This window comes from Morone saxatilis, unplaced genomic scaffold (assembly GCF_004916995.1).
Source record: "Morone saxatilis isolate NCDOM2014 unplaced genomic scaffold, NCSU_SB_2.0 Contig22, whole genome shotgun sequence".
NCBI lineage: Eukaryota > Metazoa > Chordata > Actinopteri > Moronidae > Morone > Morone saxatilis.
In genome coordinates, this window is record NW_023339785.1 from 20,904,611 (window position 1) to 20,918,830 (window position 14,220).

Consider the following 14,220-nt stretch of genomic DNA (forward strand, 5'->3'; position numbering starts at 1 on the left):
GTTACTAAAAAGAAGAGAAATGTTGATGCAGCATGACAGCAAAAAGATAAGAGGTGGGTGCTTTTTGGTGGGTGAATCAGGCAGTTTTTTTTCTAAGGTGGGCTGCATACATTTTCCTGGGGGTGGGAGTAGCCTCAAAGTTGGCTCAGAATTTTTTAGTAGATGCAAGAGAAGGTGGGCGATGGGGGCCGACTGTCAGGGCCTGGCAGTTACTGGTTTCAGAGCTGCTGCAACTGCTGCCAACTGTCACCAACCGCGTTGCATTGTGAGAGGAAGTACAGCCGAAATGAGGTGGCACCTGTTTTCATTTCTTTGTCAGCCAGAGGAAACCTTATTATGAACATACCTAAATACAAAATACACCAGAGAACAAACACCACACCACCAGATGAGACAGGAAGCTCAGGCTTGCTTTTATTTACCATACATTTACATGCATTTACATATAGCTTTATTTATGTGTAGCTTATTTTAAATTGTTGCATTTTTAATGAGGTTAAACAACAAGCTGTAGCTTATGCACATCAGGAAAATAGGATGCTATTCACATGGATATTGTCAAGATTTATTTGTTTTAACTGATGTCCTCTGGGAGGTTCTTTACACTGAAGTCGAAGCGTGAAGTCAATGACGTGAAACCATCTCATTGTCCAACTTGTCTAATCTTGTCAGTTCAACTTATGGTATCATGGAGACACATCCGTTTGTCATTAAGCTGTCGTTCTCTGAGGACAAAACAAATCTGATTAATGCTACTCCCTGTCTGAGCAGCTACTCTCCATGCTCATCAGTCTCGGTTGAGAAAGACGCTGGGTCGGGGAGCTAATCGGGGAGGAGAGGAGCGAGGAGGTGAAGGAGGAGGTGCGCCTGGTGAGGTGCAGTCTGAACTCAGCTGTCAGAAAGTAGTAAAGCAGAGGGTTGAGGCAGCAGCTCAGGCTCGCCATGCACAGAGACACCGGGTGGAACTGACGCACTGCCAAGCTCGTTGCACAGTTGGACACAATGTTCTGCGACACCATCAGGTAGAGCAGGAAGTTGAGGTGGTAGGGGGCAAAGCAGAACAAGAAGAGGGCAGAGCAGCTCAGCACCATCCGCAGAGCACGCCGTTTATCACTGTTTGTCTGATTTTCATGATATTTATCTGGCTGACCGTTGGAGGTGACTGACTGGAGTCGGCTGCGTGCTGAGGAGTTTAGTGATGTTGAGTTTTGCTGATCCTGGTTTTGTTTTTGGTTGAGGGACCGGGCGATGCGGATGGAGCTGTAGCTGATGCAGGCCAAAGGAATCAGGAAACCAAACAGCTCAGCGAGAGCCATCATGGTCACCGCCAGTGAGACTGACAGACGACGCATGGGCAAGTCCTTAAAACAGCTTCCATTGGAGACTGTCTTGGAACCGCTGGGGGTTGTACTCAAAAATTGATTGACCTTGGTGTAACTTTGGGGATGTTGGGTAGAAGTGGCATTCAGTGAATAGTTATAGACTGTCTGTGTCTGTGTCTGTGTAAAGATGCTGGGATCGGTGGTGCTGCTGCTCCGCATCAGAATGAAAGGTGAGCAGGCCAGACCAACCACCACCCACACTATGATGCTGATCAACAGGTCATAGCGCCGCCTCCACCTGCGGGCGGCAAACGGGTCGAGCAGGAAGACACACCTCTGTATGCTGATGCACACCTGGAAACAGAAAAAACGGGGGAAATTTATTCACCGGATTCAGAGCCACAGGAAGTACCTTTGTTCCAATAACTGCTGAGAATGCCGCAAATTCAAATGACTTCCTGAAATTCCCAAAGTTAAGCATTGGAATTTGACTGCTTTTATATTTTTATTTACTTCTTACTCCTTAATCTTGTTGTCTTCCTCACATTTTTAACACATGTTGCTTTGAGGGTTACACTACACATCCCTCTGACATGTATTTCATTTTATGCTGTTTTATGTCAATATGTTTTGTGTGATGACCCCTCCTATTCAGATTGTGGTTGTTCTGTGTGTTTCCCCTTTTTCTGTGCAGGAGACAGAGTTGCAGAGAATGTGGCTGGAAGATGAGCTACACATGAGTTTACTTGCTCCCTGATTGCCCGGCTATATAGGGGGTTGAACCAGTTAGTTATCTCTCTCTCCTTCCAGCCAGCAGTTTCTGGGTTTGTTGGTGTTTTGGGTTTACTAAGATTTGTTTATCACATTACCCATGTCCACACACTCACTACACTACTGACAACACTGATGTGATATGTTTCATTCTTTGTGTAGAGTAAATATTGGTTAAACATGTTTATTTTGATTTAACACCTCAATTATCTGTGCGGTCTCCCTTATTTTGTATAAACTTTGAGCCGGTTCATGACAATAAGGCAAGGTCATTACTCACTGGGATTCCATTAGACTGTCTTCACTAATTCCTCTGATAATCTGCTCATATAGTCTTCCAGTCATACCATTTAATTTGACTGCTTTTAAATCGATGAGAACTTTCTAAGCTGTCATTTAAGTTCCTTGTAGTATCCTCACAGTATTCTAGTTCACTGCCTTGCTTACCAGGAACACTATAGCGGCGTACATGTTGAGATATTTGAGGTAGAAGCAGAACAAGCAGATGCCTTGTCCAAAAGGCCAAGTGTGTGTGAAGTAATAATAAATCCTGAGGGGCAGCGAGAGGATGTGGGCCAGGTCTGCTAATGCCAGGTTTATCATGAAGATCACCGCCTTGGTCTTCTTACTGTGGATCAATATACAGAAAGAGTTAGCCATGTGCAGAACAGGTTGGAGGTTTCACATATGTGTGTTTGTACGTTTACCTTATATGTCTGCAGAGAACCCACAGAGCAGTGGTGTTGAGCAGCAGCCCGGGTATGAAGAGCAGCAGGTAGAAGTAGGTGTACATCTGCTCCATGCGCTGTTCCCAGCTGCTCATATTGTAGCCACATTGTATGGAGGAGTTGGCTGAGGACCCCTTCCACAAATCAGACGTATTCAGAGTCATTTGAATTTACTCAGACACCCATTACACCTGAAAGAGAAAAATGAGTTGAATGTTATGACACTCAAGCAATATGTGATACATTTCTGAAATAACTAATCTGTTCAATTCATTATTTACTGTTTTTACAGTAATAAGGGACTTGTATAAAGACCTCATAGGTTGTAACTAATGGCGTTGTAACATTAACAAATGACTGCATTATAGCATTATAGCACTGCTAATAATACACTCTCTTGGGCACATGGTTGGCAAAACAATCTCACTCCGAGGTCCATTAGTAGCTTTTCTGTTTTAATTATATAACACAACCTTCCTCAGCAGATTAACATTTTTCTGATCATTTTAAGGACTACTTGTCCATAATGGCTTAAAAGTTCAGATGCAGGCTGTTGCAATAATTTTGCCAATTGCTGTTTCCACGGAAATATCTTTGTTTCTCAACTTTGGCTGATGTGTATCCTCCTATTGCATGACACTTTTTAATGCTTTAGTTCCTCTGAAAGACCACTCTGTCAGACCGTTGGACCACCTTTCACAACTCTGTAACACTACATCTAGACCACAATCCATTTTTAACATTCACAACGGCAGACTTTATGGGTTGTTTTATAGTTCCTTAATTTGTAATCAGCTATCACGTCTACAGTTATAGATAGAGCTTCAGTTATATACAAAATACATATAAAAATTGCAGCAATCCGACTTTCTTGCAATTTAGTATAAAATAGTTGACAGTTATTTATGTATGTTTCCCTTAGCCTTTAAAAAATGGATTTACAACAATGCATCAAATCTGCAGTTGTGAATATTATTATGTGGTTGATAAATATATTTTGGGCTGGATTCAGTCTTTTTCCTGAAGTGGTCCAACAATTAATTGCAGGTCTTCTAAATGAACTAAAGAGCTAATGTAAGCTAAAAAGAAGAAGCAAGTAGTCATGCTGGTGGAGGATAAACAGCGGCCAATGATATTTTTCACCCCCTCACAACAATAAAATTGTAGCTGAGTGATTTAGAATATTAATAAAGCCATTAATTACAACTTACTGCCTCATTAGAAGATAGAAATATATAAGGTAAAAGATAGAAAAATTACATATTATATCATATATGTTCATAAATGCAGCAGAAAATTGAAACCCCGTTCTTGTGTGTATCACCTTGTAAAATCATAGCTCAGCTTTCTTAATGTATAAAGGCAGTTTTGCAATGTGTTTAGCTGGATGCCAAATGAAACAGGCTTACGAAAAAACTGATAGACAATTTAATAAATCAGAGATGACTCTGTCTGGCCAAAGATTGCAGCAGGAAATGTGTGAAAGACAGACAGAGCATTAACTCTGCTTATCACTAAAGCGTTGCCTTTCCTTTTACCATCAAGACAAGACCACACCCTTCCTCTGCTGACCCCAGAGGGGAAAGAGAGAACCAGTGACAATTTTTTTGCTGCTTTACTGTAATTTCGAGCGGTTGTCACTTGTGCTTATGTTGGCTGTTGAGGGCTATCAATCTGCCACAGTCGGCCAACAAACCCGCTCACGTTGCCTCTACAGTTAAAAGTTGTGCAACAGTATGTCCTAATACTTGAGTTTAAGGAAATAATACACAGCTTTTGCAGCATACTATGATGACTTGAATTTTCTCAGCATTATTGATTGAAATGTTTTTAAAAACGCATTTGAACAATTTCTCAAACTCTGTCTTATGTTTCAGTTTGAAATAAAACCACTGATGACATTTCATAACAGTTAGATCACATAGCGCTGCAGTGATATAATTTAGCCTGCATGACAACAAACAAAAAATCAAAAAGTGTCTTCTTTTTCTTGTTTTACTTTTTACACTTTTCACATGCTTTAAACATGAAACACATATGTACACACTGATACTGATTTTAGATGTGACATGAAGTGAAATAAAATTTAATAACAAAATCCCCCTAACATCAGCAAAATGAAGCATGACTTTGACCGCAAATGCTCAGACAAAGTACAGCAGTCTGAGTTCCTCATAGACATTATTTCTCTTAACAAAAACAAAACTGTGTCATTACCTTATATGATCAGCGTGGAGGGGAGAGGTCAGAGTCAGGAGTGACCACCAGTGACCACATGCTCCAACAGCTTCACACTCTACTGTAAACTGCAGGCTGACGCACAGACACACTCTCCTTGAGCAAACGGGGTCAACAGCTAACCTTCCTGGCGCACTTCAGCAGCAGAGAGAAAAACCTGTCCTTGTTTGCATGTGAACAAGTCAGCATTAATAGTGATGTGGTTTCTGTTTGAATGTGTACTTGCATGAGGCGATGGCGTCTGGTGTGGGTTGTTCTGGTATGATGCTAAGAGGAAGGGGAAGCTCTGCCCTCTTGCATGTGCGTGTTTATCTACCATTTGCTACGTCAGTAGCAACCATACCCACAACTTAATATGCACACAATATTGGAGGATGAGTGTGAGTAGCTAAGAAAAAAAAATTACTGCACTTACAGGTAAAAACATTAATCTAAAAGAAGACAGAGAGGGAGCAGATGTTAGCTTCCTCTTACCTCTGAAATTTTGAAGATGTCCAAAGCAGGTGATATGGTCAGTGGACTCTTTTTCATGCAGTTTCTACCGTACTACTATCTACACTGCTATAGTGTACTGTAATGTCTCAATTTGTATCCTGCAATATTTGGAGTTGACAAAAATGCAAGTGGACATGCGCTTCCCCTATCAGATCGTACACTTCCTTTTTTAATACTGTTGTTCATCAAATCATTAATTGTAAATGGGTGTACACCTTTCACATGTGCTTTAGAGAAGTACAGTAGCTATTTGTAACCTGGTTATAGTTTCAGTTATGTGGCACCTAGAAAAAAATGCTTTCCCATGTCTCTCAAATGCAAAAACCACAGATAAAAAAATTGGCAGCGATGTATCCACCCTGTTGGTTTCACACCACGAGTTGCACACATTAAGTGTGACTCTAAGAAGATAACTTTCTCATACTGAGGCAGGCACGTGTGGCCCTTGCAAAGCTTCCGGTGCTGTTGCAGTGTGATTCATCTCAACAGACAGAGATGTAGAACCGGAACAGACTGAAGTTCAGCAAACATGTTGAACACGAAGCAAGACATGATAGCTAATGATTACTGGACCATTATGGTGTTTTCACTAAAATGTCTGTTCCAACTTATGGCCACTAGAGGTCAGAACAGGCCAATATTCGCAGACAGTCTAGTGATCTACAGTTCAGGTTTTTTCTTCTACAATCAGAAGGGCAGATTGTTCCTTTAAAGGAGACATTTGAAGGGTTGAGTGTCTTCTGTTGCAATATTTTGGCACATTCTTGACATGATTCTTGCATATTTTTCCACTACGTAGTCCTCCTCTCTGCTACCCCTCGGCCTACTTGGATCTCTCACACCCTACACATACCATTGCTGCAGGTATAGGGGCCTATGACATTCGCAAGTACGGCCATGAATCTCTAACTCTGCGTGGCTCTATGAAAGAATGCATAAACAACTTGTACTAATATATCTTGTGTAATGTCCCAGACCCAATGTTCCAAATTGGTTCCTCATTCCAGCAGGAACCTGTCGTATGTATACAGAAAACATACAGACAAACCTGCTGCTGGTCACTGTTTAAAGACTAACACAAAAGCAAACCGGGAACATGCCAGAGCTGGACAGTCACAATAGCTTCGTTCTACTTCTTCTGTTCTGTGCTGTTTGCTCCCTGGTATTTTGATTGTGAGATTATGTATCATTTTATTCAATAAATAGTTGAAGAGGGAATAAAAGCTATCTAGCTAGCTTGGTTGCTAACTGGAAAGTTCAAGAATTTTTGATCAACTCCTGACTTAAACTCTCCGCAAACAACTGCTTGCTCTTTTGTGGGTCAGACAGACAGGGATTACATAAAAGTAGATGGTGCAACGCAGCTAATTAGCTATGAAAGCTTCCTCCATGAGATTCTCTAGCTCTATGCTCCCTAAAAACACAGTCAAGACAGTTTATCAATCAACAAAGTTTGATTTCACTGCAATTTGGCCATTTGCTGTCTGTCCTGGGGTCCTTAATCATTAAAGTTTATGTAGCAATATCAGTCTTTTGGGATAGACGTGTTCACCAAATGGCCCATAAATGAATACAGTAAACTCAGCAAACTCCATGATCCACTGACAAATGACTGATTCGCGTTCGACTCGTACTTTGGTGTGTGTGCACACTGCTGCGTGTAAGAGACCCTGAGCAGATCTACAGTCTAAGGCCAGATTAAGACAGAGAGACCTCATTCAGAAGCAAACAATGGACCATTGCTCCAGTCATAATAAGCATTTGGCCTGTGACACAGCACACAGGCCAAGGTCCTTGACTGGATCAGAGCTGCCCTCCGTTCCGAGAACAAGATCGCACTGGCTGCTTCATGAAAATGGAGGAGACAGAGTAGAAAAACTCCCCCATGAGTTCAAACCTACAGTCATGCTGACAAAGGCCAGTTCATTTTATGTTTGACCGAACCAACAGGCACGAGGCGGGGGACAGAAATAATAAATGAAGCCACAAAAACGATTCAAAACAGACATTTAATGGCCTCAAACTTCAACATAAGACACATTTAACTGAGCAGGTCAGCGCACTGCTGTGTTATGATAACAATGGGTCTCACCACACTAAAGAGTGTCATAACATTAATGTCTAAAATGATAGAATGTGAAAGCTTTAACTTTATAATAATAAAACTTAAGGGCTCAGCGTGTTACAAAAGTACTAAACAGCATATTTCAACAATGTGGACGGAAATCTCCATTTTATCCACAATCCAGTGCATCTGTGAATGTTTCTGTGTGTTAAGCCTGAGTGATGATGCGATGGGGTCTCTTTGCTTTGTCTCTGCATGTCTCTGGACAATAGTCCTGATGTGGCCGGGTCTCTGGTCCCTGTAGTGTTCTCTCATAATAAACACACACAGATACATTCCTCTGCTCTCCAGTGGTGGATTAATCCGTAAAGCCCAGGCCATACCTCAGGACTTACCTCAGGACTTAACTAATCTGCTGAGTTATGTGTTTGTCACTTCCAGAACCAAACAGCTGATTGCTTTATTTTTTCAAATTCAGGGCTCCTGTCAAATCCACCCTGTCCTTCTTTACCTTCCTTCTTCCCCGCTGAGTCAGAACTGACTCTCAGACGTCTTTGAGTCTTTTCCATTGCTGGCCAGAGTGGTGTCTCTGTGTAGTGTGTTTGGGTTAGTGTCCTGGGTCTCAGTGTCGCTGCGGGGGATACTCTCGGGCCGGGAGCCGGACCCTTTGCCTCCCATGGTCAAGCTTTTTTGGAAACTCTCTGAGGTGAAGTAGTAGACCACAGGGTCCAGGCAGCAGTTGAGGCAGGCCAGACACAGAGTGATGGGGTAAAGAGTTCGGGCAAAGCGCTCCACCGCGCAGTTAGCCAGGGCCTGGGTCCGCACCAGGGCGTACAGGAAGAGGATAGAATTATAAGGGACGAAGCAGATGATGAAGATGCCCAGATGGACCAAAATCATCCGTAGGACACGTCTCTTGCTGTCACAGCCATGACCAATGGTCACCGGACGCCGAAGAGTATGCAGAACAAGCGAGGAACATACCAAGTTGGCCAGGAGGGGGAGAAGGAACCCCACAATCTGGGAAATAACAAACAATGTAACATAACATTACACAGTAGAACATCACTGTTATGTCTGGTTAGCATAATAAAAAGTGTACAAATGGTGTGTATGTTAATTTGTGTCTCTCCTCACTCACCTCGATGAATATGGTGATTTTGGACAGGTAGGTCCTCCAGGTGCTTTTGGAGAAGCCCTCAAAGCATGTAGTGGCTCTGTGTTTGCTGTTAATGGTGGAGAAGAAGGTCACGGATATTCCTCCTCCAACGATGGTCAGCCACACAGCGGCACACACCAGAGCCGCGTTCCTCCGTGTGCGGATGGAGCGGGAACGGAAAGGGTAAACTATGGCCAGGAAGCGGTCTACACTGATGCAGGTGAGGAAGAGCATGCTGCCATAGATGTTGGTGATGAAGGCTGTTCCTGATACCTTACACAGTCCATCTCCAAATGGCCAATGGCGGTTAACGTTGTAGAAGACCTTGAATGGCAGCGTAAAAACAAATACTAAATCAGATAACGCTAAATTAGTCATAAACATTGTGGTCTCGTTGCGCATCTTCATCCGGAAGCAGAATACAAAGAGGGCAGCACAGTTGGTGATCAGGCCTAAGACAAAGATCACACTGTAGACCACCGAGTACAAGTTGTACTTGAAGGAGTCGTCAATGCCGCAGTCCTCCATTCCAGTCTCGTTAAGCACCAGGCTAGCCATGGTGACGGCTTAAACAGGGAGGGAAGTGTACTCCAAAGTTGTCAGGAAAGGGGGAAGTCGGGGCTGATATCTGGGGATCGGAAGTATCAGCAGGGGATCCACCAGTCGAGTCCCCTCCAAGTCATGGTGGACATTCAGACACACAAATGGAGGCAGTCAGGATGCAGGCCTGCAGGGCTGGTCAGTCATCCTGTGGAGAGAAAGAAAAAAACACACGGTCACTTCCTCACTATAAAAGTTACTGACCAAGAAAGCAAACAGGTCCAGTCCTCCATAAGATGAAGCATATTTAGCCATTATACCAAGCACAGATTTACTGTATTTAAGTGTATAGAAGGCAGACATTTATTCCGAGTTACACAAACTTAAATCTTAAAGGTCTAGTGTGTAGGATTTAGTGGCATCTAGTAGTGTAGCTGCAGAGGCAACTCCCTCGCTTCACCCTCCGGTCTCAACCTGCTCTATTTGAAAAGTGTCCTGAGATAACTTCTGTTATGATTTGGCGCTATACAAATACATTTAATTGAATTGGGCTACTGTAGAAACATGGCAGTTCCACATGGAAGGCGACCCACGGCGTCTGTAGATAACAAAAACATAATGATTCTTATTTTCATGCAATTCTATTAACAAAAACATACCTTTGAATATTATGCTAAATTTCTGCCAATAAATCCTTGTATAATAATCCTATGTATAAATACATAAGTATAAATGTGTGACATTCAGTGTATTTGCATGTTTGTGAGTGTGTGTGTCTTTATGCTGTTCATGTGTTATCTGTCAGTATAAATAAAGTCTCATCTGTCCACAGGGTTTTAGTTCACATAGCAGTGTGGCATGCGGCACTCAGGCTGTCATCAGGACTGTGAGAGGTAAATGGCTGCCAGAGACAGAAACATGTACTGTAGATTAGGAGGCAAAACACACTTCAGACATTCATTCATGAAGCCAATGTGAAAGCCAAGTACAGAAAGTATCTAAGGCTGAGTTCCAACTGGGGGAAGTAAATAAATCAGCACGTCGGCTTGGTACAAAGCAGTGCAGAGCTGCTCCCACCAATAAAGAGCAATGTTGTGAAGGAACACAATAGTTTTGTTGTCAGACATGAACAATCAGAATGATTTGACATTGTGAAAGACAATGCATTTTCTAGTCATTTACTTGAAGCAATATTTGTGTGAATGTGTGATGTCAGAACAGGAATTAGATTGTTGGGAATGTGTTGAGTTTGCAGAGTGGTAACTATGTTATCTCTCTTAACAATAAACTTTTTTGTTGAGTTTTGGCTCCCATCATAAAAATTAGGATGATTATACAATAGGCAAAAAACGCCCGGCCGGCCGCCGGATGTCCGTTTTCAGAGGGTTAATGACCGATTCATTCAAATAATTACATCTGTACTGATTTGTTGACTTGTTGCTTGACAAAAAAAAGTTTGGATCCAGTCAAAGACTTGAATGAGAAATTACACATTTCCTTGTTACACATTATACACTACACCAGCTACATGATTGCAGATTTGTGATTTTATAGTGCAGCAGACAACATATTAAATACTAATATGTAGATTTTTTTATGATCATGGGATCTTTTAAAGTTCCCCTCGATCCTTAAATCTTTTTTTTTCTTGTTCCTGCAGTTGAATGTGACACTAGAAGGATGTTTTTTTTTACATTAATGGGCCTATGAGCATGATTTCTGACATCACAACTAGTTTGGAAGTCAAGCCTGATCCAGTAAGCAACTTATATAAGTGTGATGTAGATGTAGTTGCCAGTGCACATACAGAATGGTCTTTATAGTGAAGTAGGAGACATCTTGTGTCCAGCAGGAAAACTTGACCAAGATTTGCATATTCATAGATTTTGGAATTTTCAATGAGGTAGAAGGAGAAGACGCCTCCTTAGGGATTTTAATGAGGCAATTATATATATCTGTGGGGGTGGCATAGCATAGCAAGCATAGTTATGAATATTATATTCAATTTCTGCCAATAGAGCCTCCTAAATGTTACACACTGGACCTTTAAGCAGCACAACAAAGTTCTGTTTCAGTGTAGAAGGCACAGATTATCTCATTGCACCTACTGTGCAAGTAAACATAAACAACTACAACGCTGTGTAAATATTCACAAACACTGACACACTGTAATTCACAGTACACGCTCAGTCGTTTTTCCTGGCATAAATATCGTACAAACTGAACCGCAAAGGCATGCGTCAAACAAATGATACAGTACTGGACTGAATCTGTGAACATTTCAATGAGTCTCAGCCAAAACAGCCTCTCTAACTTAGTCTTAAAAGGGAAACTCCACCAATTTAACACATCAGTTTCAGTCATGAGGAGCACTGCACAGCATGTGAAAACAGTTGTATAATGTCTCATGTGGGTTTGGAGGGTGCTCTGTAAAATCCTGCGATAAAAACCTACGGTGTTTGAAAGAGGCTGCTGATGACGCTGTCCAGCATTTTTGGAGCTTGACCTGTATTATGAACTAAAACCTCAGGACATCTCGGCCTCTGCCGTATTGATTTTGACCAGTCTTTTATCTTTTTATCTATAAGACTTCAAGCTATGGGAATGCAATTTGAAATCACTACAGCACCTGATTTAACAAGCTAAACTGTCCTTATCATGTGTTATGCAACAGAGCTAAAGCAGCAGTGAGGTGGTCGGCCTTTGGCATCGCCTGTAAAACTCTGCGTGAGTGTCTCTGGATAAGATTCACTCTATATGTCTTTTCACCAGACACACACAAAGGCAATGCTGTGAGTATAAGCAGTCCATCAGGCCTCTCCTGTGCCAGCTGCAGTGTGACATCTTTACTGCGTTTTCACACGCCTCCCAGAAAGCCTCCACCGGCCCTCACAATACTCTCACTGTACCCGTCTGCACCAAACACACACTTACATATGCACAAGTCTCCACACGTGCATACACAAGCAGGAAAACACTTACATGTGCCAGTCCTCAGACACACACACACACACACACTGTAGGGTTCTGTGTACCGTGGCTCGGTCCCAGGACCTCTGACAGTGCCGGCTTCATTTTCAGCTGAGGTTGTTTCTGCAGGGAGCCGAGTCTATAGAACACTGCATTTGGCTGCTATACAGTTTATGTTTGAAAGAAACAAGAAACTTGTAGCAGAGACACATTTAAATATTTTGAGGACTTATATAAGTCCTGCCGAGGGATTTCAGACCTGAGCGCATGTGTGTATAGATTTCATGTACAGGTCGTGGACAGCTGCACAGTTAAAGGGTTTCCCCCCGCAGTCAGCCGCGGCAGTGACAGAAACAGGCCTCTGGGACCCGCTGATCTGAACGGATCGAGTTCAGGCTCAGCTCACATCCAGCTGTTCCTTTCTCTCACATGCAAGGAGGAAGAAGGCACGGAGAGATGAAGGTGGAGGACAACCGGGCTTAGAGTGGACATCTTCACTGCTTACAGCCAGGAGAGCTTATGGAGTATGTTTTTAATCAGAAATCATGTCTCATTATACATCACACTGCACCAATATCATGAACACTACTTCTACTACTTTAAAAGGTTTATAGTGTTACATTTTGCATTCTTATTAGAGCTTAAACAGTTCAATTAACAGAATTGTCGTTCGTTGTGCAATTTTGAATCACTTCACAAAATGTGAATATTAATGGTTTTCTTAGTATTTAATGGTGGACTGTTGGTCCAAAACAAGCAGTTTAAAGATGTTAACTTGGGATCCATGAACTCAATAAAAGTGCAACCTTTATTTTCATAAACAAAAATGGTAATTTTTTTATGAACCTGTGTACAAACATCAGGTGCTGGCTGGAGTGGGATTAACTCAGCACCTAATTCTTGAGGCCACATTGCAATTTGCGGTGATGCTGTTAGAGAATTGGATTAGCCTTTACTGAAAGTTAGTGTATGTGTATTTGGTTCAGACCTCCACAGTTGTCACATCATCATGTTTTTTTAATAGTTTTTCAGTTAACCACTAACCATCAATCACATTACAATCACAATATCTGTCAAAATAATCACAGTATTATTATTTTTTTTACCATACTGTGTAACCCTAAAAGGTGTTGTTGTGTGTCCCCAAACACATTTTGTGATACACATTAAATTTACAATATCCTTTAAAATGTCCAATTCTCATTAGAAAATGCTCAGTTTTATAGGACTGTGTACATATCTTAATTACACTGTATCTCAATCAACACTTAGCCCACATACTTCACTATTATCCTGTATGGAGAGGCTTTATTTGTCCCAGTTGAAAGCCTTGTCATACACAGCCAATCTAAGCTGTGGATACATGTTGTCAGCTCTATACAACTGGCATATAAGTAAAAAACCTGTGGCTACAGCAGTGCATTCATTCTCTCATGTGGAAAGCAGCTACTCAAAACATGCCCTCAACTAAGACAAAACATGTTTTTTTTTGTCAACTGCACAAAAATGTTATTGTCTGAGGACAAAGCAGAGCAGACTTACTGGCAACTGAATGGATGGTGACAGCTCACCTCCTGGTCACTGATGTTTGTCAGTCCGGCAGCGGCGCAGCTGTCAAAAGAAAAACTCCATACTCTTTCTCTCCAGTGTTTTTGGTGCTGCTCAGCCTCTCCCGAGTCAAACTGCACCCAAATATCACCAAGAAGTCATGGAACCGCTTTTAAGCTGGCTAGTGACAAAACAAATCCTGCGGGCGAGAGTTCTTCTATTAGTCCAGTCCGCTAGAAACGGGACCGCATCACATCCACCGCGCCTGCTCACCCGGGGTGTTTGTGCGCGCGTGTGTGCGCGGAGAGCTGCTTGCGCGCACGGCCACAGGAAACGAGACAATAGCACCTCGGCTGGGCAGCAGGGAGGAAGAGGAGGAGGAGG

General features: G+C 42.2%; 2 protein-coding genes across 2 annotated transcripts; both read right to left on the bottom strand.

Annotated features, from left to right (window-relative positions):
* Positions 1–398: 398 nt before the first annotated feature.
* On the bottom strand, positions 399–5,310 carry p2ry10 (P2Y receptor family member 10). Its single transcript, XM_035669898.1, has 4 exons — positions 5,039–5,310; positions 2,801–3,012; positions 2,541–2,721; positions 399–1,676 (listed from the first exon to the last, which is right to left on the bottom strand). The coding sequence occupies exons 2-4, from the start codon at positions 2,983–2,985 to the stop codon at positions 753–755; spliced, it is 1,290 nt and encodes a 429-aa protein (XP_035525791.1). The 5' UTR covers positions 2,986–3,012; positions 5,039–5,310; the 3' UTR covers positions 399–752.
* A 2,264-nt stretch (positions 5,311–7,574) lies between these two features.
* Positions 7,575–14,149, bottom strand: lpar4 (lysophosphatidic acid receptor 4). The gene is made up of 3 exons (XM_035669899.1): positions 13,831–14,149; positions 8,761–9,526; positions 7,575–8,639 (listed from the first exon to the last, which is right to left on the bottom strand). The coding sequence occupies exons 2-3, from the start codon at positions 9,334–9,336 to the stop codon at positions 8,151–8,153; spliced, it is 1,065 nt and encodes a 354-aa protein (XP_035525792.1). The 5' UTR covers positions 9,337–9,526; positions 13,831–14,149; the 3' UTR covers positions 7,575–8,150.
* Positions 14,150–14,220: the final 71 nt, after the last annotated feature.

What these genes read in the sequence shown, in the direction of transcription:
- p2ry10 (XM_035669898.1), bottom strand. Translation starts at nt 2,985, where the DNA reads ATGACTCTGAATACGTCTGATTTGTGGAAGGGGTCCTCAGCCAACTCC. An exon ending in GTTCTCTGCAGACATATAAG is followed by an intron (nt 2,722 to 2,800) that starts GTAAACGTACAA and finishes ATTGATCCACAG; the next exon opens with TAAGAAGACCAAGGCGGTGA. An exon ending in ACGCCGCTATAGTGTTCCTG is followed by an intron (nt 1,677 to 2,540) that starts GTAAGCAAGGCA and finishes TTCTGTTTCCAG; the next exon opens with GTGTGCATCAGCATACAGAG.
- lpar4 (XM_035669899.1), bottom strand. Translation starts at nt 9,336, where the DNA reads ATGGCTAGCCTGGTGCTTAACGAGACTGGAATGGAGGACTGCGGCATT. An exon ending in AAATCACCATATTCATCGAG is followed by an intron (nt 8,640 to 8,760) that starts GTGAGTGAGGAG and finishes GTTATTTCCCAG; the next exon opens with ATTGTGGGGTTCCTTCTCCC.